Genomic DNA, 26,041 nt, shown 5'->3' with positions numbered 1-26,041 from the left:
TGTGTCCCACAGACCTGTGGCACCTCTGGCCCAACCCCACTTGCCAGCAGCTGCAGTGAGCCCTGTGTCGCCCGCTGCGCTGACTCAACGGTGTTCATCGAAGCCTCCCCGGTGGTGGTGACCCTGCCGGGGCCCATCCTCACCTCTTTCCCTCAGAGCACAGCCGTGGGATCCTCTCTGTCAGCTGCTGTTGGGAGCTCCCTCAGTTCTGGGGGGGTTCCCATCTCTTCTGGGGGCTCCCTTGGTCTGGGGGGATCAGGGCTGTGTCTGCGTCCCCCCCGCTGCACTCTGAACTGCTGAAGCTGGCAGATCATCTCCTTTGGAGCAGGAAGGAGGACAAGGATGCTGCAGGAGCAGGAACGTGGCCAGGGCTTCCAGATAGGCTGGGGGTCCTCATCCCACCTGACAGGAGGGACCTGTGCCCACTGCTCCTCTCTGCACGGCAGACCTCGCTGTGCCTCCTCTGGCTCTGCTTTGCTCTGAGCTCCTCGGAAAGGTTTTGTTGTCTTCTGCTTTGCTGAATCTCCTGCTGATGAGGGGAGGGCGCTGGAGTTAGGGACTGCTTTTGTTGGGATTGCCACCAGGGAGAGCAGTATGGGAAAAGGCAAGCGCTTCGTGTGGAGCTTGTCCTTGAGAAATGGATCAGTCTCTGGGCCTCCCTGAATCCTGCAGACTTGTTTCTTTTTTTCTGTTATGTGTCATAGCATTTTTTTCCATTATGTGTCATTGCATTTTCTCCTTCTCAATAAAGTCCTTTTGCAGCATCGCTCGCGACATGTGTTGGTTTGTTCTCCTCCCTCAGTTAGCCACCTACTCTGCCAGAAGACCACTGGCTTTTCTCCTGACCTTACTGCTTACTACTGGAAACACGGCAATGAGTGTGTTTTCCAGCATTATACTCTGCCAGTTATCGGTGGAGCTCCCTGAACTGATACCAGAGAACTAAAAATAAGCAAGTGTATAAGAGAAAGAGAAAAAGTCTTAAAGAAACGGAGCACTACAGCTTCTCATCATGTCCTTGTAATGTCTCTCATGGTCCATCTTGAGTCCTGCTACTGAAAGCACTTGAGAGTTGATCTCATTTCTTCTTCCACTGTACCCAGCATGCCTTCCATGAATGATCAGGAAGCACTGACTTTTCACTGACTTTTCCTGCCTGCCCTAAGTATTTCCTGGATAGAGGAATGCTTATGAACTGGGCTGAGATTACAACACAGTTCTATGAGTTTGAAGGCCCCCAGGCTGCCTGTTGTCCTGCCAAAAGAGAGGAGACTGGAGATTTTTGACCTTTTGCAGGGAAACATGGCTACAGCTGTAGCCTGCTGTACTGCTGTGCAGGCGTGGGATGGGGAGAGGCAGATGGTACAGGGTGTAAAGGAATGTGCTAGGAGACTGGGCCACATGGCATCTTTTGAGAATAACACAAAATGTGTGGGTTTTGGTGAGGATTAATGAGGTGGTAGGCAAAAAATGAACATGGGTGCTCAGCTGAGTTGTTGAGGGCACCTTCTGTAAAAGGCAGGGACAAGTTGTCTTTCTGAGCCTAAATCTCAGCCAGAGTCCTGGCATCTGGGAGTCAGGTTTATGCCCCTTTCTATGGTCACTCACAGGCATTTAGAGTCAGAAAAGCATCTAAGCTGCTCAGCCAACACCTCCTACATGCAAGCAGAGAGGAGCAGTGGGCACAAGTCCCTCCTGCCAGGTGGGATGAGGACACCCAGCCTGTCTGGAAGCCCTGGCCATGTTCCTGCTCCTGCAGCATTCCCACCCATCGTCTCTCATGTCTCCCGTCATGCCTCTCTCCTGGCTTCTGTACCAGCACTGCAGTGCAGATCCTAGCCTGGAAACACAAGTGGCCAAAATAATTGTCTCAAGGCTGGGGAGAGGCAAGGGGAGAGGTTAGACCCCACAAGGGAACTGAATTTGATAGGGGAAGTTGGGAGGTCATTGAACACAAGAAGCTATCTGCAGGAGATACAAGGTACCCTGGAGCCACGCTGAAGAAAAGCTTCTCTGCCTTGTCTAGAAATTAAACCCAGGATGGGCTGCTTGGGAGGCAGCTATGCTTACCACGATACTACCTGTGCACCTGACTATGTACTGCCTCTTCCCCTTCCAGTGCAGAGCCTTGCTTCTTGCTCCTCCACAGACTGTCCGGGATCTGCAGCCAAAGCCCTTGGGCTTCTCAAGGTCCCTGGAAGCCTGTCAGAAGGCAGCTGTCATGGTGAGTGCAAGTCCCAAATGCAGGGCTTGGAGTGAAGCATTGCCCTGGAGCTCCCTGGGAGCCAGGTGTCCTTGCACAGGGCAGGTGATGAGCAGGGCAGAGAGGGCTGGAGCAGGTAGTTGTGGCCGAGTGGTGAAGGCGATGGACTAGAAATCCATTGGGGTTTCCCCGCGCAGGTTCGAATCCTGCCAACTACGGGGCGCACTCCTCTTTTGGGTGGCCTGCAACTGACCACACTGCAGGTGTGGGACTCAAATTGCCCACAAAGATAGAATTGGCCCAGCTGCACAGAGTGCCCAGGTCCACAGCAAAACCCCTTGCTCCCTGCTTTCTTTCTCACCTCCTCCTAGAAAGGCCTGGATGGATGGGAAATCCTGCTCCTATTGACAAAGTAGCCAAATGAGGGAAAGAGATAGGGCTGGTGCTGAATATGAACCATGAAAAGAGGTCCACTCCTGTTGGTTGTTGAGCAGACCTTAAGAGCCTGATCTCACTTGAAATCCCAAGCAGAACAGCCTCAGCTGCTGTTTTCCTTACACCTGAAACTACAGCAACTCCTCTCCAAAGAGAGCCTGCACAACGTGGCCCTCATTGCTAACGATGTACATCCACGAGCTCCATCCATGAGGCAGTGGATGTCCTAGGGACAAAATTATTTCTCCCTTCCCATCAGGCAGCTCAATCCCCAGCTTCAATGCTACAAGCAAGGATGTCCAGAACACTGTAGATGGTGAGGAGGATGAGGCTGGTGCTACTTCAGGGAAGACCACTGAGATGGACTAGATGATGAATTGGGGCCTTTTTCCATCCTGTTCTGTTTGTACAGATCTTGCTGACAAGAGAAGAAAACTAAAACTGATGACTGAGACAGCTTGTCTTGGGTCTTCATCACCAGCTTTACTAGACCCTTGGTTTTAAGACAAGTCCATGCCTGGGGATGCTGGTGGCTTTGCCCTGGAGAAGCAGCTGATGCCAGGCCTGTGCTTGGATATTGGGCACAGGCTCTGGCCTGGTTACTACATGGTGGGAAGTGAGAGCTCCACACTGCTGACCTCTTTCAGAGCCCTGCAATACCCAGATCTCCTGCAGGGCTGCACAAGTCCCTGACAGTGACATGCCTTCCTGAAAATGTTGCTGGGAATAAGAGCAGGGTGAGTTTTGCCCATCTATCCTGAGCCTCTCCCCTGTGGATATCCAAGTGAAGCCCTGGAAGTTCTCTCAGGCTTTGGCTTCCAGCAGACACCATTGTCTGACTCACATCTCAGCCCAGCTGGGCTCCTGGTAGTATGTAAGGCCAAAGGCACATGGCCAAGCAACTCTCTGGCATACCAAGGCCTGCCATCAGCCAGAAAGACGCCAGGATGTTCTTTCCAACTTCTGGAGAGAACAGCAGCCTTACTGGGCCCATCCACCAAGCCAGAACTTGCAGAAAGGCCAAGGAGGAAGCAAGACAATGTCTGGACATGGAGAACTCAGCCCAGAGGGTCTTCCAGCATCATTGAGTTGCACTGCTGCCTGTAACCCATGTGTGCATAGCCGTCCAGGGAGCAGCCCTACTGGAAGCCCTCTGGCAGGGGCTGGACCCCTGACAAGGAGCCTTGAGGGCATTGGGAAGATCTCATCTTCAGGGCCATCTGTAAGGATCTGGGGCCTGGTGCAATACCCAAGAGTCACCTGGCCTCCTGTGTGGGTCAGCCTGCCCTCAGCAGTGGCTCCTAGGTGCTGAGCAGCTCTGGGAGATCTCTATGAAGCATGTAAAGGGGACACAAAGTGTAATCTGTGCAGTGTTTCCCAGGAAGGAGAAGCATTGGCAGCTATGGTGGAAAGAACATCAGCCGTGACTTTAGGGAAGCAAATGGGCTGTGAACAGCAGCAGCTCCAGTAGGCAGTACACCCAGGAGGGAAATCAAGGATAAAATGCTCTGTGGAAGGGAACTGCCTACAGTGGCCCACACAACCCGCTGGACCAGAATACTTTCTCCCTGGACTAGCAGAGCCCCAGGAATACCCTCCATTCTTTGGAGAAACACCTTCTCAGCCTTAGAAGGGACTCCCCTCCTCCCACAGTGGCATAGCTGCTTCTCTGGGACATGCTTTCAGAGTTGTGACTCTGTAGAGATTTAACCCTACTGCAGTGATTGGGTGTTCCTCATGCCCTTTCTGAATGTAACTTACCATCTGGTACCTTAGGCTTGTGCATGACAGCATGGCCTGTCCTGTGGGTTCAGAAGTATTGGCTGCCAGCCCAGTGCTTCTGGCAGTTCAAAGGTACTGGGAGGTTGTGTCTTCAGAGTCCCAGGCTAAGTCTGAGACCTGGTAGACTGGCAGTCCAGCATGTGCAACCCATAGCAAGCTGTTTTGGGTCCTTCTGCAAACTCTTCCCTCTCTTAAATCTCATCCCCTGCTCTCTCTCTTGGTCCCCTCGTTCGGTAAGGTCATAAGCTTAGCTAGGACTGCAACCAAGAGTAAAAATATCTGCTTAATGGCTTCTTGGTATGAACTGCAAGGTGAGAAACAGGAGAGGCAATAAGTTACACAGGCAGATCAACAGGGTTGTCCAGCACGGGGGTGAAGGGAGGCAGCAGCAGAGACTGCAAGTGCAAGTGTCAAACCACCGATTGCTGGGCCATGAATGTACTCCATGAGGTGCAATGTTGAAGAGGTTCTGGTGTAAAGTTTGTAATGATGTCTAATTAGGCATAAGTTGGATTGTCCCAGGTTATCAGCCTGGGACTTGTGAGAGAGGGCATGTGTGGCTTGTGCAAAGAGCTCTGTCAGTCTCTTGCAAGGCCCTCTGAATGGACAGTGCTTGATGGTCCTGGAAGAAGGCTGTACTTGGTGAAGGCAAGGGAGATGGAGAACCTGTCAGGCTCACCAGAGTCAGATTCTTCAGACAGCAAAAGTATAGGAGGTCCCATGGTGTAATGGTAAGCACTCTGGACTCTGAATCCAGCGATCTGAGTTCAAGTCTCAGTGGGACCTTCAACTTTTGGCTTTCTCAGGGCATGCTCACAACCTATATCCTTGCCTGTTTCATTCACTTGTTTAATGCACTCCCGTCTTCCTTCCTTTGCTGTGCTCCCAGCCGCCGGCAATGACACGAATGCCCCTTCTCCTGCCCTCTGCATACCAAATCTCTGCAGCTTTCCTGAGGTCTGGCCCCTGCTCTTTCATGCTTGAAGTCTGCGCCTGGCTGAGGGGATCCAGCAGTGGCTCAGAGAATCACACAACAGCTGAGGTGAAGATCATGCATTCCATCAAGAGGTGACTGCCCTTGAGCCTTTCCATGTTAGGGCCAAGCTGTGGCAGCCCAAGTATCAACTGCAATAGCCACCATGACAGCAGTTCAGCCCACAGAGAGATGGAGAATCAGGCTTACCTCGTTCCTCAAGGAAAGGAAGGCAAGAGAGGAGAATGCAGAGCCTGGAGCTGTGCAGTGATTTGTGCCATGCTTATCATGAAGAGGGCGATATGGCAAAGGCACTCCATATGACACAAACCCACTTAAAATCTCCGTGCAGCCCAGGCTTTTATGTTGTGTCCCAGAGCCCTGTGGGAGCAAGGAAATGCTTCCTTGCTCTTGAAGCATCTCAACACCCAGTAGTTGCCACTTGCCAAGGTCTTGGTCATGATTAAGCCCTTGCCTCTTTCATCTGAAATGCTACAGCTTCATACAACTTAACATCAATCTGTGTCCTAGCTTCACAAGGCCAATTGTCTTGGATGACTGAGGCTACATGCAGAGAGAGCTTGGTCTCCCTCCTGCGCCTCCATTTCCCAATCTTGCCTCCCTCCTCCTCTCTCACTTCACCTACTGGCCTGACTTCTGCTCCTCCAGATCAGAGACTGGTTTACCTCCTGCTCATTCACTTCAGAGACTGGCCACCCCCTCCTTCCCTGTACACACTCAACCTCAAGCTGTTGGGATGTGTGCATTTTTCTCTGGGTATGTGATGTTGAGTAGGAAATCTCAAGCTGCACTAGCTGCCGACTACAGAGATCAGCATCAGGGGCTGCCCAAGGTTGGAGCAGGTCATTGGACACACCAGGACTGAGCTCCGAGCATGGACTCTGCACAGACCTATGGTACAGCTCAGGGTTCAAGGGTCCTGCTGGGTGTGCATGCAGGAGGGAAGGGGTCTGTCTGTCCATTTCTGAGCAGCCAGAGGGAAAGAGTTGGGACATCTGTGTCATTCATGCTTGTGAGAGTGCTGTTGGTGCTGTTAGTGGCGCTGCTCCCCATCTGCATTCATGTGTGGGCCTGCTGTGCATGTACAATGCAGGTCTGTGTGTGTTTGTGTGTGTGTCTACCTGTGATAGTATAAGGACAGCTAACAGCCAAACACCTGCCCAGCTGCTCACTCCTTTACCCGACCTCTGAGGGATGCAGAGCACAGAAAACAGTACAAGAAATCTCATGGGTCAAGATAAAAACAAGGACACAGTGTAGGGCAAATAAGGCTTGATTTGGGGCAAACTAATTTTTTGCCAACTAAAAGAGATTCACATAGTGAGAAACAAAAAAGGAAAAAAAGCTTCCATATAACATGGCCTTTCCTCTCCCCTGTCAAAGGCTCAATTTTACTCCTTCACACCCAACTCTTTTACCAGTAGAGGTGGTGCAGGGGGAATGAGTCTTCCCTGTGCTTTTTCTCACTCTTTTTGTTCCTTCCTCCTCTCCCTGACCAGCTTTTCTGACACTTCTAGAATATATTTTCTCAGAGGGGCCACAACCTGTGCTGGTGGCTCAGCTGTGCCCTGCAGTGCATCTGCTGTGGAGATGGAACCGGCTGTGTCTGGCACAGGGCAGCCCCTCAGCTCTTGTCACAGAGGCCACCCTGCAGCACCCCCTCTCCCCTCATTGCCAACACCAAACCACATACGGCCAGCACAGCGCCCATTGGCAATACCTGCTGGGCCCTGCTCCTGGCTGGACCTACACGTGGGCACGGAGGCAAACAGACTGGGATGGAGAAAGACCCCAGGTGAGTTGATCACGTTGGTGCTTCCCAAAGTAGCACCAGCCTTGTTCTCCTCCCCAGCTGCAGAGTCCCGGAGACCCCTGCTTGCATCTAGGAAGTTGGGATTGAATCTGGCTGCTGGGAAGGGAGAGACAGCACTGTCCCCAGGACAGCCAGTGCCTTGTGGGGAGAGCTCTGCACTGTGCTGGTCCTGCTGCTCCACACAGACCACTTTGGCTTGCTGAGGGGCACTGTGGCAGGGCTGGCTCCTAAGGAAGTAAAAGACAGGGTGGCAGTGAGAAGGGCCTGAGGGAGTAGGGTGGCAATGGCCATGGGTGCCCGGAAAGCAGGAGTAGAGCAGTGCAGACTAAAGCTTGCTGAAAGATGCAAGGGAGAGGCAGCAGGTGGCAGGAGCAGGGCAAGAAAAGGCAACTAGCAGAGGATGGTTTTCACCCATTGACCTCTGGGTTATGGGCCCAGCACGCTCCCGCTGCGCCACTCTGCTCTGCACAATGTCTATCCAAACACCTCCCCCAGCTCAGACTCACCCTCCCTCACACTCACACCACCACCGCTTCTGCCCACCCCGCTGCCCCTTCCTCTACCCTCTGCCCTCACACGCACAACAAAAATCTCTCCCTGGAAACCTCACGGACACTGCGCCTGGACGCAGAAACACAACGCCCTTGCTTTGCCCTTCTCCACACATCTCCTCCCCTCAACCCTGCATGGACACTTGCTCTCTCACCACCCCACCTGCTTCTGCAGGTGCTCAACACACTCACACCCATGGGGCAGCCATGTGGCTCTGCAGCCCACACAGCACCTGCTCTCCAGACACATCATCAGGGCTGCAACCCTGCCTGCAAACCCACCTCCCAGGGCTTGCAGCACGCTGCTGGGCTGCAAGGGCCTTGCCCTGCCCGTGCTGGGCTCTGCTCCCCACAGCTCCCAGCTTCTGTGTGCTCCTGCCGCTACCCTGCCCGTGCTGCTCCATGACAGCCGAGGGCTGCCCCTCTCCCCACAGAGCTTTCCAGGTAGTCAGAGAAACCCCTCTTCTCTGTGCCTTACCTGCCCCACAGTGCCGGGACTGGAGGTGGCTCCCAGTCACCCCAGGGCAGGGCTGGAGAGATGCACTGGGTGGTGGCCAGTCTGAAGTGCTGCCAGGCGGCCCAGGAAGGCTCTGGGCAGTCTGAGCTGGTAGAACCTGTTGGTGAGAGTGAGGGATGAGGTGGCAGTGCTGAGATCTGCATTTCTGGGCATGTGTCTGCTGGTTCCCTGTCCCATCCACACACCAGAGCGTGTAGCAACCAGGCAGAGCAGACAAAGCAAAGGCAGGACAGAGAGGGCTGGGTGTGCAGATGTGAGTGTGTCAGCACCTGTCAGGGGAATCTGATTACACACCGAGGCCGTGCTTATATGGCTAGCTTCTGGAGGCAAATCTCCTATTCTTTTTGTTGTCAGTATTGCATATTCTCAGCAGATGAGAGCCAACTGAGGTTGGGTTTTCAGGTCCTGTCAACTCTGGTTAAAAGTTCAGGGTCTCATATAGCATTTCTTCTAAGCAACTTGTGTTGTGGGTAGCATCTTGCTGTTCACAACCCCACTCCCAGTGGCATGGCTGCAGGGGACAAACCATGCACTAGCCATGGGCTTGTGTCACCTTTTTCTCTGGGCTCCCTTTACATGGGCCCGTTGGGGTTCCTTTTTCCTTAATATGCTGCACCACCCAGACAGACTATCATAATTAGCAATGAGAGCCCTGTGTACACAGAAGGACCTCTTTCATGGCTCACATTCAGTGCTGGCACTTTCTCTGCTCTCACTTCTTTACCTTGTAAATGTGAGCAAGATTTCCCATCTACCCAAGCATTTATTGGGCTGAGTCCCACACCTGCAGCATGGTCAATTGCAGGAAGCCCAAAAGAGGAGTGGACTACATAGTTGGCAGGGTTCAAACCTGCACAGGGAAACCCCAATGGATTTCTAGTCCATCACCTTCACCACTCAGCCACAACTACCTGCTCCAGCCCTCTCTGCCCTGCTCATCACCTGCCCTGTGCAAGGACACCTGGTTCTCTGGAATTTTCAGGGTCTGCTTTACTTGAAGTCCTATGGTTTTGACCTGTATGGAGCATGGTGGGCACCTGTTGCCAAGCTCTTCAAGAGGCCTTGCGAGGTGTAACCCCAGGGGCTACAACTGCAGCTCCCAGCATCTTGTCCTCAGCCAGGTGTCTGGGATATCCTGCCAATCTGGGGGCAGTTTCACTTCCCAGCTGACATCTTCGCTGCTTCTGGGGAAAAAGAGAAGGCAGCTGTGTGGAGACAACCAGGGATGGTGGTGATTGTGGGGTGGGATATTAGACAATTTTCTCAAATTTATCTGAGAGGGAGCACTGGGGTAGTGACTCTCTTGCAAGGAAGATGGTGACCTCCAGGCAGCACCTTCAGCCTCTTGATGCTGGTTTTAACCCTTGAACAAAGACTATGACACTTGCCATGCAGGTTGTTGGTGCGTAGAGGGAATAGCTTGCAAGAGTGGGAGAGATCTATGGAAAAAACAAGTTGAGCCTGGCTCCACCTGGTGAAGGCCAGGGAGATGGAGGCCCTGTGAGGCTAATCTAGGCGCATATGGCTCAGTAAGGGATGGGCAGAAAACACAAACAGGTGAGGTCCCATGGTGTAATGGTAAGCACTCTGGACTCTGAATCCAGTGATCTGAGTTCAAGTCTCAGTGGGACCTTCACCTTTTGGCTTCCTGAGCATGCTCACACAATATTACTGTGCCGCCTTAGTCTGCCACAGTCTCCAGCTCAGTTGCATCCCCAAAATAATGGTAACTGCTTCTAATATTGTAGCCTGCAATGCTGCTCCTCCCTGGGGGACACTGTGGAGAGGGCACTTTCTGCCCTTACAGGCTTCAGTGGGCAGCCAGAGGTCTCCCAGAGGAGCCCAGCGCCTAGGAGCCACTGCTTAGGGCAGGCCGACCCACACAGGAGGTCAGGTGACTCCCAGTCCTGCACTGGGCCCTGGATCCTTACAGGTGGCCCTGCAGATGAGATCTTCCCTATACCCTCAAGGCTCCTTGTCAGGGGTCCAGCCCCTGCCAGAAGGCTTCCAGTAGGGCTGCTCCCCTGGATGGCTGTGCACACGTGGGTTACAAGCAGCAGTATATCTCAGATTGATGTTTTGACTGTCAGCATGCTGAAGAATATAGTTTTTCTTTATGCAACTCTGGAATCAGAGACTTGAGAAGTTTCATCCCCTTGAGATAGTGAGTCTAGTTGTGAGAGCCTCCTTGTCCTTCCCTTGGCCCACAGGCCATAAGCTGCAAAAGAAATGAAGGTGTCTTTTAGTTACTTCATACTCGAAAGGAAATTGAGAGAACTTTCACACAGTGCTAGAAATCATGTTTGCAGCATGCTTTTCTTTTTTTCTACCCACTCAGGAATTAGAGCTCTTTTGCCAGTGATGAGAAAACGCACTATGCAACCCAGTTCTGCCCATAAAAAGTCTTTTTCCCTCCCGACCACTCACACTTGCTATTTCTTCTGCATTTTCCCCTTTTTCTATGCAGGGTTAGAAAGCCTCAGAAGGCATGGATTAAGATTGCTTTCTGTTTTGGAGAGGAGGGTTCCACTTGTCAGGCTGAGCAGCTGGTGAAAGAGCATCTGGAGAGAAATGCTGAGCGAGAACAAACTGAAAACTCCATGGATGTTCTATTGCTGCCATCCCATGGACATTTTGGGTACTCTCATTTTAGTCTGCAACAACTGAACAAGAAAGCCCCAAGCCAAAATAACTCTACTGGCTCCTTGCTGCACCTCATTTTGGAACGTTTCAGGGAATGCCTCTGTCTCTCATAAACTGCCATTTCATTGTTCAGTAAAGGAAGACCCCAATGCAAACAAACATCCCTCGGGAGTGGGTCTCAGTCTGTTTGTCACCTATACCCATAAAAACAGTCTCAGAGTCCTGACAGGCTGCAATAAAGCTGCAAGAGGCTGAGCTGCCCATGGCTCCGCCCAGGGAATCTCCTGTTGCTCCCTGAGCAGGATGATGGTCCTGTGCTCATCTCCTCCTTTCCTGGGGGTTGCTGTCTTCTTGCTTCTGGCAGAGGCTTTTCTCACACTTTAGCTCACCTCATTCAAAGTTCCTGCACCCTTGGCCTATCCTATCTGCTGTCTGGTGATTAGTGTGCACATAGGAATAATCTACCTTCCCTGTGGACAGGTGAAATTTTGGCTGCTGCTATCTCCTTCCTTAGTGCCAATTGACATCTATGATCAAGGCATTGGTGTCCCAAAACGAGCCCTGCCTGAGCATTTGGGCTGTGCAATCCTGTGTAGTAAATAGTGGCCTGGGGAGGTAGTATGTGAAAGGGCTAGTGGACCTGGCATCCATTTCACCATGGGAGGTGAGGCTGAAGCACTTGGGACAGATGAGACATGAGGTGATCCACTCCCCTGAGTGGAAACAGTGGTTCTGGGACAGGCTGGAGCAATCAGGGCAGAAACAGGAATGCCTTGAGTCTCTGGGGACTGATAGATTCAGGGGTCCTGAAACCCCCGAACCCTCACCATGCTGAAAGATACATGAAAAAGCCGTTTGTGTAGCAATTAGAAACTATCTTATTTCTGTCATTGCCCACCCCAAGATTCCTGCTCCCCATGCATGTCACCAGGGGCCTTCAACTGCAGGGAGAATTTCTCTACCTGACCTCTCACCTTGAGCTGAATCTGGCAAGGGCCATGAGGGGCAATAAGAAAGTTTTCTACAAGTACATCCACCGCAAAAGGAAGACTAAAGGAGGTGTGAGGCCACTGCTGAATGGGAGGGGAGGGAGAGTGGGTGCTGGTAACAGAGGACATAGGAAAAAACAAGGAACCCAATGCCTTCTTTATTTCAGTCTTCACTGGTAAGTTTTGCTTTAGGAAAACACAGGCTCCTGAGCCCAGCTGGTAAGTGTGGAGCAATGAAGACTTATCCTTGGCAGAGAAGGATCAGGTTAGGGAGCATTTAAAAATACTGGCTATACCCAAGTTCATTGGCCCTGGTGGGATGCATCCATGAAGGCTGAGAGCTCACCAATGTCAATGTCAGGCCACTCTCATTGGTCTTTGACCAGTAGTAGTAATCAGTAGAGGTTTCTGAGCTCTGGAGGAAAGTGAACACTACTCACGTCTTCAGGAAGGGCTAGAAGGAAGACTTGGGGAACTGGAGGTAGCCTCACCTCAGTCACTGGGAAGGTGATGGAGTGTATAATACTGCAAACCATTTCCAGTCATATGAAGTGTAGGAAGGTGATTTGGAGTAGTCAGCATGGATTTATGATGGGGAATTAATCTCTGATGTGCATACCTAAACCTTCAATTAAGAGATTACTACCTTGGGGACAATGGGAGAGCAAGTGACAGTGATCTTCTTGACTTGAACAAGACTTTCAGAGCTCACTCCCGTGATAGCCTCACAGAAAAATTAATGAAATGTGAAGCAGATAAGTGGCCAGAGAGATCATTGAAAACTGATTTAAATGCCAGGCCCAGAGGGTTCTGCACCGTGGCACAAACTCCAATTGGAGGTCAGGCACTCAAGCTGCATCCTAATAGTACAGCTGGATTCTATACTGTTTAACACTTTCCTTTAATGACCTGGACAGTGGGCAAAGTGAACCTTCAGCAAGTTTACAGATTATACAGATCTCAGGAGTGGGTTATATGGTTCAAACCATAGATAGACCACACTAGCAGCAGCAGTAGCAGCAGCAGCAGCAGCACGGTGATCATAGTGGCACAACTTGTGTGGGCTATTTCCTGAGGCTGGTTGTTCCTTCCCTGTCTCAACCAAAAATAACACCAGTGATAGTGTGGACAGTAAATACAGACCTGAACACACAGTGTGAGGTAGAAGAAAGAGGTGCCCCCTCTCCATCAGCATGCCTCCAAATGCCCCTCTCTGCCTTTCTCCAGTGGTCCTTGCCATTTCCATCCTCTTTTGCTCACCATGGAGGCTTGGTGGGAGACCAAGTGAAAGTCCGTCTCAAAAGGACTGACCTGCACATGACCAGAGATGAGGCAAGGGCAGTGCAGAATGGCTGAGCAGGAACCTCTGCGTCAACCTGTAAAGAAAATGAGCAGTCCCACAGCACACATGTCCAGGAGAGAGTCACAACTTCGGGAGAAAGGAACACAAGGAGACTCAGGCTGGGATGCAGCATTTCTTTAATGAGAACAGAAAGAGTGCATTTCAAGGGGAGGAGGAAGAGCACTGAGCATTGGAGGTCGAGGGCTCCACAGAGCAAGACAACATCATCCTTTGCAGCAGGATAAGAAGTACGAGAAAGACACTTCTTTCTCCTCATTGCAGGTGCAGCTGGTGAGCATCCTCTCTCATCTACAGCAAGGGTGGGTGATGTCTGTCGCCTTGGTCAACGGCATAAGCTACGAAGGAAGCTCCCAGGAAGGAGGATGAGGAGGTTTCTTGAGGGTAGCAAGGAAAGCACAGAAAGAACAAGAGCAAGAAGAGCACGATATCAAGGGATGACACACAGCTCCCTTCCATTCAGAGGGAGAGGCAGGTGTCCCACACACTGGGAAGTCACAGGCATCTCCATGGTCCTGGATCCAGATCTCATTTCCTCGTTCCTGGTTGTTCTTTCCAACCTCGGCGATCCGCTGGCCCTACCAGTACAGATTGCACGAACGCAGGGGCCCACAGAGACCATTTCTGAGGCCTGCGAATCTCCCAAATCCAAGGGCACCCCCGGAAGAGATGGAGACCCCCCCAGCACTGAGGGAGCTCCCAACAGCAGCTGACAGAGAGGATCCCACAGCTGTGCTCTGAGGGAAAGAGGTGAGGATGGGGCCCGGCAGGGTCACCACCACCGGCGAGGGTTCGATCACGGTGGTGGAGTCAGCACATCGCAAAGCACAGGGCTCACTGCAGCTGTTTGCAAGGGGGGCTGGTCCACAGGGGAAAGGGAGGCAGGGTCTGTAGCAAGACATCTCTCGGCGAGGGGGGCAGACCTGAAACACAGAGCAGGACATGAGCATGAGACAGAATCTGAGGGAAGAGGCTGGGTCAGAACCACAAGCACCTGCAGAAAGAGCCCGAGTGGGTTCAGACTTACCTAGCTGACTGAGCAGAAGGCAGCAAGGGCAGTGGATGACAGGCCTGGAGACGCATGGACTTTTATATCCTGTCTGCAAGCCTCAGGGGACCTGAAGTGTTCTTTATGCATGAAGCATTTTGCTAACTAGCAATATTTGCTTGCAAAGCTCTCCTGGATGATGACATCTTTCCCCCTTTCATCTGGGAGGTTTTGCTCCCACCTAGCACGTGGGTAAGACTGAAATGTGTCTTTTGAGGTTCAACAGTCATTACATTGCTCCCTAAGGCCACAGGATGTTGTTGTCCATCTTGTTTCAGCTGCTCGCAGAGACGCTCAGTGGCTTGCTGGCCACACACATTTCTGGAGCACAGTCATCACCACTGCCTCTGCACACTGCACAGTGCCCTTCAGGCACTGAGGAATTCAGCACCTGAAGTCACCTTGCCATTCTTTCCAGCTCAAGGCCTTGGTCTGAACAGTAGAGACTCACACACTTAGCAAGTAATGTTTAGACATTTGGGTGATCCCAGCCAGCCTCTTTTGGATCATCCTCTGCTCATCCCATGCAGTCTTCTACTTTCCTGGACCCAGTAAGGAAACAATTTCACTCTGACCCTGACCCCATAAAAGCACCTGGGAGCTCTGGTTCCACATCCCACAGCTGCTGTTGGCCTCCAGGATGGGCATGGGGTGAAAAACAAATCCATTTTGGCTTGGATCACCCTCAGGCAAGCAGTCATAAGGCTCTTTGAACATCTATCCATTCCTTTGATAGACTTGTTTTTCAGTAAACAATAAATCCTCTGAGCTGAACTCATATGCCTGGTGGTAAGAAGAAAAGCAAGGGTGACATCCTCTAGGAACAACAACATTCACATCCAGGAGTGAAACAACTGGACCTTACTGATGAGAGTGACCAGTTCAACTGCTTGGCCTCCCTTTTGATGTAGTGCTGACATTTGTATGACTTGGGCATATGGTGAGCCCCAGGTACTGCTGAACAGTATGATCATCACAAAGCTCATTGAATGAGTATGTCAACAGGTACTCACTCATGCACACCTGCGGCACACACAAGGACACACACAAAGCCCATTGTCCTTGTTGGGAAACCAAGTCAAACCTAACCCAACTCAGTCACATCCAACCCAGCACAGTGCAACCCAACTGAACTTTTCTAAACAAACCAAACATAAACTCAAACAATACCATTCCAAACTAAATCAAATCAAATCAAGCCACTTAAGAAAAATCATGTCTCTCCTTTGTAACTCTTCTCTAGACAGGAGTTATTCTGCTTTTTGATATAAAAAGCCAGCATTGGGTGAGCCTCTGCCTTCCCCTGGGCTGCAGTTATCATGCCTTGGTGGAATTCTCATTCTTAGAGGTACAGGATGGGTAAAAAGTAGACTCAGGACTCTAAACCTCAGAAAGGCACACTTCTGGCTATTTAGGGTGCTAGTGGGTGGGATCCTTTCTGAAACTGCCCTCAGAGATAAAGAAGCGAACAAGAGCTGGGAGATATTGAAAGACATGTTTCTTAGGGCACTAGAGCTCTCAATCCTGACATGCAAGAAGTTGGACAGGGGAGGCAAGATGCCAGCTTGGCTAGGCCAAGATGTCTTAGCCAAACCAAAACACAAAACCAAAATGCATAGGCAGTGGAGGCAAGGATACACATCCTGGGGAAATTATAGGGAAATGGACTGGGAGTGCAAGGAGGGCATTAGGTGGAGCTGGAGCTGAACTTGGCTAGGGACAAGAAAAATTCAAGAATGGCTTCTTCTGTTTTACATAGGACAAGAAAGGAAGATGAAAGAAGCTGTACTCCCCCCCGCCGATGAGCAAAACGGGACACTTGGCTACAACTGACATGGAGAAGGCTGAGGTACTCCACAACTTCCTTGCCTCAGTTTTCTCCAGCAAGTGCTCTAGCCATGCTACCCAATTCACAGAATTCAAAGGCACGGACTGGCAGAACGAAGTACTGCCCACCGCAGGAAAAGATCATCTAAAGACCACCTAAAGAACCTGAAGGTACACAATTCCATGCCACCTGGTGAGATGGATCCACGGATCCTCAGAAGGCTGGAACACTTCCTCTACGAGTACAGGCTGAGAGAGTTGGGGTTATTCAGCCTGGAGAAAAGAAGGCTCTGGGAGACCTTATTGCAGCATTTCAATGCTCTAAGGGGGTTTATAAGAAAGACAGATAAAAACTTCTTACCAGGGAATGTAGTGACAGTGTTAAACTGAAAAGGGGTAGACTTAAATTAGATATTAGGAAGAAATTATTTCCTGTGGGAGTGGTGAGACACTGGAACAGGCTGTCCAGAGATGTTGTGAATGTCCCTTCTCTGGAAGTGTTCAAGGCCAGGTTGGATGGGCCTTTGAGCAATCTAACCTACTGGAAGCCCATGGCACGGTGGTTGGAACAAGACAATTTTTCCAGCGCAAACTATTCTATGATTCTGTGTGGACTCTTGTATGGGATGGTAAACGTGCTGGGGGCTGGAAAAATCTTATTCCTATGAGACTTCTTTTGAGTCATGTGGGATTGCAAGAGAAACTGGAAAGCAACGTGCAGGACGTGGCTGTTTAATATAGTATTTCAAGTGTAATGGGCTGTGCCACAGGCAATGAACAAAATGAGAAGAATTGTGACTGTGTGTCTGTTAGAGTGCTTCTGTCTGTTTGAACAGTAATGTGTCCAGCTGAAAGAAGAGCATAGTCATAGATTCATAGAATCATAGAGTACCTTGAGTTGGAAGGGATCCAAAAGTATAATTCAGTTTAACATCCTGCTCATTGCAGGTCTACTAAAGCTAAACCATATGAATAAGAGTGTCGTCCAGATGCTCGCTGAACTCTGGCAGTCTTGGTGCTGTGAACACTTGTCTGGGCAGCCTGTTCCAGTGACTGACCACCTGAGTGAAAATCGTTTTCCTAATATCCAGTCTGAACTTCCCCTCATGCAGCTTCATACCATTTCCACACGTCCGATCACTGCTCACTAAGAAGAGGAGATCAGCACCTCTCCCTCTGTTGCCCTGCTAAAGGAAGATGTAGACTGTGATAAGGTCACTCTTCAGCCTTCTCTTCTCTAAGCTGAACAAACCAAGTGATCTCAGCCACTCCTTGTAAGTCTTGCCCTTTAGACCTTTCACCATCTTGGTCTCCCTCCTCGGGACACACTAATAGTTTAATGTCCTTCTTATACTGAGGCATCCAAAACTGCACAGAGTACTCAATGCGGGGCCACACCAGTGCACTGTAGAGAGGGACAATCACCTACTTCAGCTGGCTAGCTGTGTGGTGCTTGATGCACCCCAGGCCAAAGTTTGCCCTTTTGGCTGCCAGGGCACACTGTTGATGCATGCTCAACTTGTCATCAACCAAACTCCAGATCTCTTTCTGCAGGGCTGTTCTCCAGTCTCTCATCCCTCAGTTTGTATGTATAACCAGAATTACCCAGTCCCAGGTGCAGAATCCAGCATTCACTCTTCTTGAATTTCATAGAATTGCTGATACCAATAATGTAACTCAGGGATCGATACTGGAACTGGTGCTGTTTAACATCTTTGTCGGTGACATGGACAGTGGGATAGAGTGCAGCCTCAGCAAGTTTACAGACAACACTAAGCTGTGTGGTGCAGTTGACACACTGGAGGGAAGGGATGCCATCCAGAGGGACCTTGACAGTCTTGAGATGTAGGCCCAGGCAAACCTTATAAAGCTCAAAAAGGTCAAGTGCAAGGTCATGCACATGGGTCAGGGCAATCCCAAGGACAAATACAGGCTGGGTGGAGAATGGATCGAGAGCTGCCCTGAGGAGAAGGACTTGAGGGTCCTGGTGAACAAGAAGCTCAACATGAGCTGCTAATGTGCACTTGCAGCCCTGAAAGACAACCATATCCTAGGCTGCATCAGAAGAAGCATGGCCAGCAGATTGAGGGAGGTGACTCTGCACCTCTCCTCTGCTCTCATGAGACCCCACCTGGAGTACTGAGTCCAGCTCTGGAGCCCCCAACATAAGAAGGACATAAAATTGTTGGAGCAAGGCAGAGGAAGGCCATGAAAATGTTCAGAGGGCTGCAGCACCTCTCCTATTAGAACAGGCTGAGAAAGTTGGGGCTGTTCAGCCTGGAGAAGAGAAGGCTCTGATGAGACCTTATAGTGGCCTTCCAGTATCTAAATGGGGGCCTACAGGAAAGACGAGGAAAAACTTTTTAGAAGGGCCTGTTTTGATAGGACAAGGGGCAATGGTTTTAAACTAGAAGGAGGTAGATTCAGACTAGTTATCAGGAAGAATTTTCTTACAATGAGAATGGTAAAACAGTGGAACAGGTTGCCTAGAGCGCTGGGAGATGCCCCATACTGGACACATTCAAGGTCATGTTGCATGGGGACCTGAGCAATCTGATCTAGTTGAAGGTGTCACTGCTTCTTGCAGGGGGGGGGTGGACTAGATGATCTTTAAAGGTCCCTTCCAACCCAAACTATTCCATGATTCTATGATTCTATGATTGTCCATCTCTCTAGTCTATCCAGAAATCTCTGTAAGGTCTCTCTACACTCAAGAGACTCCACAGCTCCTCCTAAATTAGTATAATCAGCGAACTTAATTAATGAACGTTCTGGGTTTCTGAGTCGCTTCCAGTGGGAGTAGTTGTGTGGGATCAAAACTGTGTGGGTGGCTGGCCATTGCCTAAATGTCTAAACATTACTTGCCAAGCATATGAGTCTCTACTGTTCAGACCAAGGCCTTGAGCTGGAAAGAATGGCAAGGTGACTCCAAGTGCTGAATTCCTCAGTGCCTGAAGGGCACTGTGCAGTGTGCAGAGGCAGTGGTGATGACTGTGCTCCAGAAATGTGTGTGGCCAGCAAGCCACTGAGCGTCTCTGCGAGCAGCTGAAACAAGATGGACAACAACATCCTGTGGCCTTAGGGAGCAATGTAATGACTGTTGAACCTCAAAAGACACATTTCAGTCTTACCCACGTGCTAGGTGGGAGCAAAACCTCCCAGATGAAAGGGGGAAAGATGTCATCATCCAGGAGAGCTTTGCAAGCAAATATTGCTAGTTAGCAAAATGCTTCATGCATAAAGAACACTTCAGGTCCCCTGAGGCTTGCAGACAGGATATAAAAGTCCATGCGTCTCCAGGCCTGTCATCCACTGCCCTTGCTGCCTTCTGCTCAGTCAGCTAGGTAAGTCTGAACCCACTCGGGCTCTTTCTGCAGGTGCTTGTGGTTCTGACCCAGCCTCTTCCCTCAGATTCTGTCTCATGCTCATGTCCTGCTCTGTGTTTCAGGTCTGCCCCCCTCGCTGAGAGATGTCTTGCTACAGACCCTGCCTCCCTTTCCCCTGTGGACCAGCCCCCCTTGCAAACAGCTGCAGTGAGCCCTGTGCTTTGCGATGTGCTGACTCCACCACCGTGATCGAACCCTCGCCGGTGGTGGTGACCCTGCCGGGCCCCATCCTCACCTCTTTCCCTCAGAGCACAGCTGTGGGATCCTCTCTGTCAGCTGCTGTTGGGAGCTCCCTCAGTGCTGGGGGGGTCTCCATCTCTTCCGGGGGTGCCCTTGGATTTGGGAGATTCGCAGGCCTCAGAAATGGTCTCTGTGGGCCCCTGCGTTCGTGCAATCTGTACTGGTAGGGCCAGCGGATCGCCGAGGTTGGAAAGAACAACCAGGAACGAGGAAATGAGATCTGGATCCAGGACCATGGAGATGCCTGTGACTTCCCAGTGTGTGGGACACCTGCCTCTCCCTCTGAATGGAAGGGAGCTGTGTGTCATCCCTTGATATCGTGCTCTTCTTGCTCTTGTTCTTTCTGTGCTTTCCTTACTACCCTCAAGAAACCTCCTCATCCTCCTTCCTGGGAGCTTCCTTCGTAGCTTATGCCGTTGACCAAGGCGACAGACATCACCCACCCTTGCTGTAGATGAGAGAGGATGCTCACCAGCTGCACCTGCAATGAGGAGAAAGAAGTGTCTTTCTCGTACTTCTTATCCTGCTGCAAAGGATGATGTTGTCTTGCTCTGTGGAGCCCTCGACCTCCAATGCTCAGTGCTCTTCCTCCTCCCCTTGAAATGCACTCTTTCTGTTCTCATTAAAGAAATGCTGCATCCCAGCCTGAGTCTCCTTGTGTTCCTTTCTCCCGAAGTTGTGACTCTCTCCTGGACATGCGTGCTGTGGGACTGCTCATTTTCTTTACAGGTTGACGCAGAGGTTCCTGCTCAGCCATTCTGCGCTGCCCTTGCTTCATCTCTGGTCATGTGCAGGCCAGTCCCTTTGAGATGGACTTTCTGTGGGAGCCTTGTCACTGCTTCCTGTCATCCTTCTCTAAGCCCACTTGCCCAGGAGAACTCTGGAGAAAGGAAAGGAAGACAACAGCAAGTCCAGGGCCTGTGGCACAAGAAAGAGGCTTGCCAAAAACCTCAATATTTCTCTAGCAGCTAATCAAACCTTTCTGTCCTACCTGACACTTGAAGAAACTCACCACCTGGTGGTCAAATGACCTTTGAGGAAATGGTCTTTTGGGCTGTGACAGAGTCTGATGCTGGTATAAGATTGCACCAAGCCCAGAGGCCTCACTGTTCATGTGCTGTAAGGAGAAAGTCCCTGGATACCCAAGGGCCTGTGAAACTTCCCTGGCCAGGTTTCAGGAGTGTCCTCTCTCCCACAGGGGATGGTTGAAAAGCAACAAGCACCATTTCCTAACCTTGACACAAACAGCAGCGGGATAAACTTCTTGCCCTGTGTGAACACACTCACCGAGCTTGGCCCTGCTGTGTACTTTTCCCTGATTGTTGCAGCAGCAGAGCAAGTGGGGAAGGGAAATTCCCTCTATGGGGAGCACTTTTGGAACTCTTTAACTGAAGGGGAAAATAAGACATGAGAAACCGGAGAAATCCAGGTCATCTGATCTACAGTCCTGTTCCCCCTGTGTTATACTGCCTGCTCTTGATCCAGAGCAAAAGGTATCAGAGGAGGTTTGGTCTTTCTGTGGAGGCTGGGATGTGGGTTAGGATCAGAGATCCTGCTGTTTCATCTACCCTTGAGACTGTCCCGATGTGGAAGGGTGCATCCCTGGTAGCCCCTGATGCGTGTCCTTGCGATGCAGTAGATGAACATGTTTGGCTGCTGTGTGGGAGGCTGCTGGGTCAAAGGACAGCAGTATGAGGAACTGCAGGACGTTAGAGATAATCAAAGTACAATAATATATATGCATATGACCCCAACCTATGGCATCATTAACAGGACAGAAACATGAGAAATGGAAGCACGTGTTATGCATCAAAGGGGTTAGTAGCTTTAGAGAGTCCAGCATAGAAATTAACAGGATATTCATATGAATTTGAAATAAGAGTATAAAGTCTTCGGGTCTTCAAGCATAATATTCTTCAAGTACAAGAATTGTTCGTCCTGAGCCTCTAGAAGAAAAACAGACACATCAGAAGACCAGCTTAGCTAAGCAGGAAACTCAAAGCTACATTGCAAAACAGCTCCATGAAGGAGGTGGGATCCAGGACAGGCTACAATTTAGTTAGTAATCAAGAAACATTGATCAAGCACACAGGAGTGGTGTCAGGAAAGCCAAAGAGTTGAGACTTGGAAGGGAAATGCAATAAGAAAAGCCTCTACTTCCTGTACAGGTAGTGAAAGGCTGAACATGTAGCAAATGGCTGAACGAGGGAACTGTGGGACCATTGCTTAATGAGCAACAGAAACAGACAAGACTGTGGTATTTAATACCTTCTTTGCCTCAGTCTTCACCAACAAGGTCTCCCAGGCCTCTGTGGTTAGTTAAAGGGTTCAAGGACTTGAAGAAGTTGGGTTGTCTCAGTTCTCAGCCACTGCTGGTACTACTTCTCAGTAACATCAGGTGGCTAGTTGGTATGTTCAAATGCAGAATTGCCATCTAAAGAGATACAGACAGACTGGAGGAATGGGCCAAGAGAAACTTTATTAAATTCAACAAGAATAAATGCAAAGTCCTGCTCCTGGGAAGCTAGACCCCCCTCACAACAGCACGGACTGTGGACTGAGTGACTGGTGATCAGCTCTACTCAAAACGACTTGCAGAGGTCTTCTCAGACAGCAAGCTGAACATGAGCCAGAATTGTGCCCTGATAGCAAAGAAAATCAAAAGGATCTGGATTCCATTGAAAGGAGCTGATCCAGTAGATCAAGGGAAGAGGTTATTCCCCTCTATTTATTCAGCACTTGTTAGACCACGTCTAGATACTGCTTCCAGTTTTCGGACTCCAGGTAAAGAGAAGTGAAATATCAACAAGCTGAGTTCAGTGGCGGGCTACAGGATTGCCAAGGGGCTAGAGCACTTTCCCTGTGAGGAGAGGCTGAGGGAGCCTGGCTTTATCAGCTTAGAGAAGAGATGGCTTTGGGGCAACCTCATGGCAGTCTTTCAGTGACTCTCTTTTGTACTGTTAAATCTACTTGGAAGTAGAAAAATAATGAGAAAATTTTCTTTAAAGTTTTCCTCATCAGTAAGCTTTCGTTGTTTTTTTTTTTTTTAAAAAAAAAAGCTTTGATGTTTTACTCTTTCTAGATCATTAATTGAAAAAAATATCATAAATAGAAAATAAGTAGCAAAAAGTCTTCTTGTTTTTTCACAATAATTTCCTTTTTTTCTCTTCCTAGTCTGTTCCTGTAACATTTGTAAGATAATTAGAAATTATGACAAAGCCCCTTGAAAGCTCATCCCTGGTGAGAAGCAGCAACAGAAATGTTTTGCCTAGACAGCTTTCCCAAAGTGTCACTCAGAAGATGTAGTGGAAAGATATAGCCTGCGTGAAATATACTGTGAAAATGTCCCAAGCTGAAATTTTTAATGTATTTTTGTAGGCTTTAAAAAAAACTTGCATTCTTCGAAACAGAACTTGACTTGAACGTTGTTTGAGCTGCTGTATATGAACTTTTTCCAGAAAGCAGTTTGGTTAGCTGAAAGATCTATAATGTTTCTAGTGAATTTTGGGTGCAGTTTTTCCAGAGAGTTTCTTCTCTTGCTAACAAGCTCTTCCTTGCAGATGTGTCATCAGTCCATTGTTGCTAGGGTGCCCCATGGAGTGTCTCTACACATGGGATTATTCCCCAGAGATCCTCAACGATTGAAACCAGTGCTTGGTACAGTTCAGCCTTTATCTGTGTCTGTCTTTATGAAAATCAAGACTGACTTCAAGGTATTTCACTCTAAAAGGGTTTGTATCAAATAGGATTTTGTAGTCAATGTAAGGATTTAGTAATAAGACTCAAACTGCAGAGTAAAGGATGATTAAATTCACCAGGTAACTATTTTTCTGATACTGTCATTAATTGTGCCTCAACTTGAAAAACCTACGTTACTGATGTGTGCAGTCTGAGACAAGGACCTGAATGCAGACTGAAACTTAGCCCTACCTGATGTGTTCACAGCTTGGAGAACAGCTCTGTAAGAATTGGACACACACTCAATATTATGCATATTGGTTCATATGTAAGTAACTGGACACCACTGCCACATGCATCAGCCTTATTATGGATAAGGGGAATGCAGTTTATTCTTATGAACTACATGGCTCTTAATCAATTTCTAGTAATAGATTATACTCTAGGGTTTCCATTCTTGAGGTGGAAATTATACCTTTACTCATAATATTTAACAAGAAATTATAAGATTGCTGGTGAATCTGTGTGCAAGTTTGTATTCCTCCATGACAGAGTATTTTGAGAGAGTTCTTGTGTGCCCTTGTATGTGTATGTTCAGGACCACGCAAATGAGTATTTACATTTTTATAAAAAAATCACATGTGCATTAATGAGTGGAATTTTCAATGTAATAATTGCTGTTGATTATGTATATGAATTTTTCTATTTCTTTCACTGAAAAACAGATCTTTGGGGGATATGTGTGTCTGAGTTCATGTGCTATATATGTGGAAGTTTAGGTATACCCTTCTACTATGGATTAGTAAAAGTGATATCTTTATATATTTCTGTACGTTCTTATACACATCCTTGTGTGCAAGTGTGGACAGTGGCTGTCTACTAGACTATTTGCAATTCATTCTATAATTGTTTATGTGAAGTTAATGAAATACATACTAAAACTTACATTTCAGGAGGGAGAGAGAGCAGGATGGGAGGGAGGGAGGGAGAGAGAACAGAAGGACAGACCGGTAGTGACTTTGATGCTGTTTCCAAAGGTTTATTTGAGAATCTTTAGAGATTGTGCTTTCACCACTGAAAGCTAACATATTCTGATACTGATTATTTCCTTAGCAGACAAATCCTAGCTCTTTTGAAGAGATGACAAATGTTACAGCTGTACTGGAATTCAGGCTACTGGGCTTCAGTAGCAACCCACGCTGCCAGATTCTGCTATTCACAGTATTTTTTGTTATTTATATTCTCACCATCCTAGAAAACACCATTATTATTTCAGTGGTGACACTGGAGCCGCAACTTCATTCACCCATGTACAAATTTCTCAAGAATCTCTCTTTCCTAGAGGTCTGTTACACCACCACAATTGTACCCAAGATGCTAGCCAATCTACTGGCAAAGAGAAAGAGCATCTCCTTCTCAGGATGCATGGCACAGCTTTACTACTTCATTTCCCTGGGAGCTACTGAGTGCTACCTCTTGGCAGTGATGGCATATGACCGATACCTTGCAGTCTGTGAACACCTGCACTATAATGTGACCATGAGTGCTAAGTCTTATACTCATCTGTCTGTGGGCTCCTGGGTCACTGGTATTTTCACTTGTTTTCTGCCCTGTCTGATGGTATCCAGATTGGATTTCTGCAGTTACAACCTCATTGATCACTTCTTCTGCGATATCTCTCCACTGTTGAAGCTCTCATGCTCAGACACCACTGTCACAGAAGCCGTCATCTTCATCCTCTCTCTCCTGGTCCTTTCCAGCTGCTTCCTGTTGACTCTTGTAACATATCTAATTATAATTCTCAGTATCCTGAAGATACCCTCTGCTTCTGGAAAAAGAACTACCTTCTCCACCTGCAGCTCACACCTCATGGTAGTGATTATATACTACGGTACAATGATTTCCATGTACGTCCGTCCCACCTACAACCTGTCTTCAGAGCTCAATAAGGCTGTATCTGTGCTCTACACGATGGTCACACCCCTTCTGAACCCAGTAATCTACAGCCTGAGAAACAAGGCATTCAAGAAGGCCTTGGGAAAAATAGTCATCAGACACTACCGCCTTCACTCTTTGTAAGCTGGGGACACTTCAAGACTGACTCTTGTTGATATTCAGGCTCTTTGTTGTATTCTGAGATACGATAAAGAAGCCTTAGGAGACTTCTGTCCTTCTGCAGCAGCTGCTTTCCTGCATTGAATGACACATGGACCCCAAAATTACATTGGTGATAGGGACTGCAAAGAGCCAGAACAATCTGCAAGACACACAACTACCATGGTGCTGCTAAAGACAAACACAAGAGCAAGAGCTCCACTGAGTTCTTAGTTTTTGCATCTGGAGCAATTAAATTGTCTATACCCATGCCTTCTCACTGACTCTGGCCAGAGCACAAGGTACTTAGGAGCCCAGGTCAGAACTGCACCAGCGTCTGAAGATTACACTGAAGACCGCTGTAATAAGATGTTTAATGCAAACAGCGGTGAGAGTAGTATTGCCTGACTTCAGCCAACCACAGTTACAAGCCTTAGACTAATAAAGTCATCTAAATTACAATTCATTATAGTTAGTTGAG

The 26,041-nt window shown here is 49.0% G+C and overlaps 1 protein-coding gene and 4 non-coding genes across 5 annotated transcripts; 4 read left to right on the top strand and 1 right to left on the bottom strand.

Annotated features, from left to right (window-relative positions):
* Window positions 1-2,339: 2,339 nt before the first annotated feature.
* TRNAS-AGA (transfer RNA serine (anticodon AGA)) lies at window positions 2,340-2,421 on the top strand. Its single transcript has one exon. It is a non-coding gene; the product is annotated as a tRNA-Ser (tRNA).
* A 2,713-nt stretch (window positions 2,422-5,134) lies between these two features.
* TRNAQ-CUG (transfer RNA glutamine (anticodon CUG)) lies at window positions 5,135-5,206 on the top strand. The gene has a single exon. It is a non-coding gene; the product is annotated as a tRNA-Gln (tRNA).
* A 3,918-nt stretch (window positions 5,207-9,124) lies between these two features.
* Window positions 9,125-9,206, bottom strand: TRNAS-AGA (transfer RNA serine (anticodon AGA)). Its single transcript has one exon. It is a non-coding gene; the product is annotated as a tRNA-Ser (tRNA).
* Window positions 9,207-9,856: 650 nt separating this feature from the next.
* TRNAQ-CUG (transfer RNA glutamine (anticodon CUG)) lies at window positions 9,857-9,928 on the top strand. The gene has a single exon. It is a non-coding gene; the product is annotated as a tRNA-Gln (tRNA).
* A 14,678-nt stretch (window positions 9,929-24,606) lies between these two features.
* On the top strand, window positions 24,607-25,545 carry OR11L1 (olfactory receptor family 11 subfamily L member 1). Its single transcript, XM_010130869.2, has one exon. It carries the CDS (start codon window positions 24,607-24,609, stop codon window positions 25,543-25,545), a length of 939 nt encoding a protein of 312 aa, XP_010129171.2.
* The last annotated feature ends 496 nt before the right edge of the window (window positions 25,546-26,041 follow it).

Source organism: Chlamydotis macqueenii, chromosome 12 (genome assembly GCF_036417535.1).
Source record: "Chlamydotis macqueenii isolate bChlMac1 chromosome 12, bChlMac1.mat, whole genome shotgun sequence".
Lineage (NCBI taxonomy): Eukaryota > Metazoa > Chordata > Aves > Otidiformes > Otididae > Chlamydotis > Chlamydotis macqueenii.
The sequence above is the reverse complement of the archived record's forward strand: the minus strand, read 5'-3'. Positions and strand labels throughout refer to the sequence as shown.